We start from the raw sequence: 5,576 nt of genomic DNA on the forward strand, positions 1-5,576 counted from the left end.
ATGGTGGTGACTAGCTGCCTTCCCTCTATTAGGGACAGCTAGCGCAGATAGCCCTCGTGTAGCTTTGCGCGAAATTCATAACAAACAATCTTTTCCAGAAACAAAAAGACATTAATAAATATTCGGCATACAGTAATTAAGTTCCGTATTAAGACTGATACATCAGACGCTACAGTAACCAGCCTTATAATACTGTCCACTCGGATTGCTCTAACTCCTAAACTTTGTGATTAGTTTTAGACACCTCAATGAACCAAACATGCTTAGTTTTTCAGAGGAAAACTTCAATTTTGTTTTACATCTCTAGTTTAAAAGATTTATTTAGTGTAAAAAAAAATGCTCTTCCATGCCAACTGCAAAACCGTCAAAATCTTGAACAAGTCATATTAGAGGACTCACTTTAACGAAAAAAAACCTTACCAGCACGTACTTTTACGCTTTGCTTCATTTTTGGAGTTTGGTAACTGTCTTCATTGAAGTTGCAGTAAAAACACTTGCAATATGCAAGATAAATAAATTAGGACTGGATTTTGTTTGTGAACAAAATAACTTGGTTTATTTATAGGCTACAAAGTGGTACAATCAGTACGAACCCCCCCCCCCCAGTGGCACAGCGGAATATCTGCGGACTTACAACGCTAGAAACCTGGTTTCGATACCAGTGGTGGCCAGAGCACAGATAGCCCATTTAGCTTTGTGCTTAATTTCAAACAAACAAACAAACAGTATAAAGAATACAAGGGTACTACTTTTTAATTCGTAACACACACATTCATCTGTCAAAATGACATGATGTAATGTGTTTTCCATTTTAATTAGGTTTCACCATGTTGTTGCTATTCAGTTTTCATTCGTACTGTATTTCGATTAATTTCTTTTTTCTTTCTAATCAAAACTCTGAAAATAGGGTTTGATTATTACAGTGAGTATTATCTCTACATAAAATAAAATCTACATTAAAATAAACTGAATAAACTGAAATTTTCAACACTTTTGTTTCAGTTTAAACCTAAATATTTTCAGCCACTTCTGCCATTGCCTTGTCACCGAGTTCAAAGTCGACATCTCGATTACGAAAGAAAATTTCGTAAGTGTATTCAAAATATAAGTAATACTTTTCTAGATCGTATTGTCTTTTACATTAATAACTCACTCGACAGATTAAACAAATATCTGTAAATTATAAGTCAAAAACTAATGAGTGGGTTTAAATTTTTATTTTATAAAAGATATAAAGATTCATTTAATTGTATTAATCAAGTCATGATTAATGAATGTTAAAATATATATTGGAATGTATTATTGGAGTGTGTAAAATAGTTACCAAATATGCAAAATCATTCCTGGTTGAAACAAGTGAATGAAAAATTAATAACGAATTTTAAAGTTATGTCTCCTTATCTAAAAATTATTGGAAAGGATTTTCGGATAGGGTTATCAAGGACTATTCCAGGAATGGAAGAATCATCTTACAAGGACAGGTTAAGGACCTTTTTTTTTTTTTGATTGGGAAATTAACTTAAGAAGTGATCTTATTGAAATTTACTAGATTGATAGGATGAAGGCATGTGATTTCTTTGTTCTATATCCTAAGGATAATTGGACGACAGGACACAATTTGAAAAAGACAGGCTAGGTTTCAGTTAAGACAATACAATTTTTGTACAGTTTGATTAACTTCTAGAATGAGTTGCCATTATTGGTGGTGGAGGCGTTTAAGAGAATAATCAATAATTTTATAAGAAATAATGAGTGGGTATAAATTTTTAATCTTACAGAGGGTGGGTGTGTAAAGACAGCCTTGAAGAACTAGATGAACTCGTTGTTCGTATGTTATGTTACTTTGTAACTTACTGTAGATACTACATCGTTTTTAATGACCGTATAAAACAATTTTCGTTTGTCACTTGTTCCAGAATAAAAAGTAAGAAAGTGGATGCAACACTGAACTTCATTATAGGCTTTGGGAAAATAAAATAATAATTTACGAATATCTGAGCACTGTAGTATAATTGGAACAACAGATATGGGGATCTTAAATTCCTCTCTTTACCCATGACAGTCCAGAAAGAGTGTCATCTTCTCAGAGCTTGCCAGGCAAGACAAAGAAAAATAGTCCTGTTACTTCTGCCACCATTAGTGAGAGAGGAAGTATTGAAAATTCTGGTTCTTTTTCCAATCCATGTGATTCCCTTACGAATGCATTGAAGACGATTACCAGCGAGGACTGGTAAGGCGAATGAATATAAGATGTTAGGCTAGATTAATCATACAATATAAATTAGCCACATACCAACAAGATGGAGGCCGGGATAATTTCTTGTCCATCTAAACTATGATATATAATAATAATAATAATAACAGAAAAATGTTTGTAGCTAAAATTTGATTTGTTAAATGATTTACTTTTGTAACAGATATGAATAACTCGTATAGCTTATGTTAAGTAATTTACTACGGATTTTTCTGACTGTATGTTCTAGCTTGTACATCAAATTAAGGAACAAATCATAACATCCGTAAGAACCTATTATTATAATCCATACATCTAGTCCTCACATCCACAGCATGATCATTCAGTTGCAACTGATCATTGTTGTTGTTAAGCTTGTACATCAAATTAAGGAACAAATCATAACATCCGTAAGAACCTATTATTATAATCCATACATCTAGTCCTCACATCCACAGCATGATCATGCAGTTGCAATTGATCATTGTTGTTGTTAAGCACAAAGCTACACAAGGGGCTGTCTGTGCATTACCCACTACGGGTATCAAATCCCGACTTTTAGCGTTGTAAGCCTGCTCACTTATCGCTGATCCATTGGGGGGGGGGGGGTACAACTGATCGTATAACGCTTAATTATAACATTACACAAAAAAATGTCCACTACGGGACGAAATAAGTTTTATATTTACTTAACTGAGTTTTTAATTCTATCTTTTCCAGATATTATTACATGCAATAAACACAATTTCACTCGAAATGCGTTAAATGGCACATTTGTTAAAACAACAAGTACATCTGGTACAATCTAGAGTTTTCCATATTTAATCCATTTCATAATTATACTTCGTAAGTAAGAAAAGATGGCGTATATACGTTGCTGTCTACACTACTTAACTGAACGACACCCTACACACACAATGGGCTAAACGACAAGCTAAGATATTCTATTACTTAGGTATAGCGACACTAATTTTGAGCTGTGGACCAAACAGATAATCATAACCGAATACCGCATTACCTGTAACTCTTATAAGGAAGTCACAAGTGCAAGTGAGAGGTGGTGTAGAATCCACAGCCCGACATGCTAACCAATAGGTCACTCATGGGCCCTATTTAACTGACACATCATAAGAGGTATCTGTATATATATATATATAATAGGCAAATGTCTGTCTGTCACACTCTGTATCTCCTGAACGGTTAATCGTAGAATATATACATATATATATATATATCAAAATGCTTATTTTCAAGGATACATTACAGGAAAATTAGTCACCTCTTTCAATTCCTAAAATTCCATATTGATATCAACATCATTCTGTCAGTCTTCGTATATGCTGAACGGTCAATCTGAGAAAAAACATATTAAGGACATGTTTCTTTTTTGTGAGGGAATTTCACGAAAAAAAAGGGGGAACTTCTTCCGTCAGCTCATTGAAAAAAAATGTTTCAACGATAGGAACATGAACAGAAAAAAACGTATAAAGTGTTTGAGTATATATTTGTTGTTGGACTTATATTTTTTTCGTATCGGTATTAATTTTGTACATGCATGATTTTATTGTACCACGTGGAATAAACTGATTTAACAACTGTTAAAAAAAAAGCGCTCACTTCCTTAGCGGTCTTTCCTTGCGTTCAGTAAAACGACAAGCAACGGTGGCATCCAGAGGATAAAAATCATCTCGCCTACATAGCGAACCTTAGCGCTCTATTGTGCTGAATCCAATCCACCTATTGCATCGAAACCGAAACATTTTTTGCCAACAATGCATTGCGGATAGTATCCTTTGCTTAAAAACAAACGCAATGCAGCTTTCGTAACTGAAATAACACGTGGAATGACGGTTGTAAACGGCTCACTAGATAATCATGTTGTATGTACGCTATGATTCATGGAATGATGTTGACTGCAAATTTTATATTTATTCACCACAATTTTTAGGGAAATTAACATTGAATTGTTTCAACGGGCATCTGCTAGTATGTTATTAATGACATTTTGCTAAATCGCTTATGAATTTCGGAAGATGGTCGCTAATAATAATTTATTACTCTATTAACAAATATAACACAAGGAAGTTATTAATGGCTTTGTACTACTACTCTATTAACAGATATAACACAAGGAAGTTATTAATGACTTTGTACTACTACTCTATTAACAAATATAACAGAAATGGGATATTAATGACTTTGTACCACAACTACTTTAATAACAAGAACAAATGGAGGTCATTAATGACTTTGTACTACTAATTTATTAACAAATATAACAGAAGGAAGTCATTAATGACTGTACTACTAGTCTATTAACAAGTTACAATTTTATTAACAGGTTACAAAAGATGGAGTTTATTAATAAGAGGTAAATATTATTGAGCTTGTACTACTATTCTATTAACAGGTTACAAAAGTTTCAAGTTACTAATAACTTCGTACTACACAAGAGACAGAAGTTCTTAATGGTTTTCTAGTACTACTACTACTACTATTTTATTAACAGGTTCTAAAAGGTGGATGTTGCTAATGATCTTGTATTACTTTTATTAACAGGTTACAAAAGGTGAATGCTATGAATGAATTCAACAGATTAGCTGCTTATCAGCCCCAACTCTTGCAAGCAGAATTACATTCTGTTGTGTTGGTTCTGCTATCGGAAATTCGAAATCTCCGGTCCAGTGTTTCCCGGGCGGCAATCAACACGTTTGGAATACTTTTTCAAAAATGTCCGCGCCACATGGAGGCAGTAAGTTTTTTTTACCCGTCATCTGATATTTTCCACTCGTAATAATCTGATGAAATTTGTAATGACCTAGAAATGTCCGCGTTTTAAAAACGCCGAGAGACTCCACGTTCGAAACACGAAAACTACAACGTCTGTTGTTTTTATGAAAAACAAAAACATTTGTTCTATATGTTTTATTATGTCTTCTGTGAATTTTGAACGACTATACATTATTTATCTATATTAAGGTTTTCAGGTCTAATTCGGACATATAGAGAACAGTATTCTTTAATTGTGCGAAGCTTTCATTTTCAGCGTGAAATGTACCTGTCATAAATAGCCCAATACTAATCATGATAATATTTGAGGGACAGGAAAAAGCCTCATGAGCAGCAAGCAACAAATTAAATGTATTAGGTCGTCAAGAATTGAATGTCGCGTTTTGGAATACTTTCATTACCCCCCCCCCCCAAAAAAAACCGTAACATCACATATAATAGTTAAACGAACCGCCTACTAAACGTCAAGTTATTGTAGCCTATATAATGTGTAACGTTTAGTATACTCTAATCCTTTATAGTGATGGCACACGACGAGACACATTCGGTATGT

The 5,576-nt window shown here is 33.6% G+C and overlaps 1 protein-coding gene across 3 annotated transcripts in view; it reads left to right on the forward strand.

The window, feature by feature from the left end:
• Window positions 1-5,576, forward strand: part of LOC106465781 (TOG array regulator of axonemal microtubules protein 2-like) — a 42,502-nt gene that overhangs the window by 26,259 nt on the left and 10,667 nt on the right. For all 3 annotated transcript variants that reach the window (XM_022393718.1, XM_013926016.2, XM_022393717.1), the window contains 3 exons: window positions 1,024-1,087; window positions 2,063-2,230; window positions 4,793-4,985. In XM_022393718.1, coding sequence (XP_022249426.1) covers window positions 1,024-1,087; window positions 2,063-2,230; window positions 4,793-4,985 — 425 coding nt within the window. The remainder of the gene's footprint in view (window positions 1-1,023; window positions 1,088-2,062; window positions 2,231-4,792; window positions 4,986-5,576) is intronic.

Source organism: Limulus polyphemus, unplaced genomic scaffold, assembly GCF_000517525.1.
Source record: "Limulus polyphemus unplaced genomic scaffold, Limulus_polyphemus-2.1.2 Scaffold2049, whole genome shotgun sequence".
In the NCBI taxonomy this organism is placed as follows: Eukaryota; Metazoa; Arthropoda; class Merostomata; order Xiphosura; family Limulidae; genus Limulus; species Limulus polyphemus.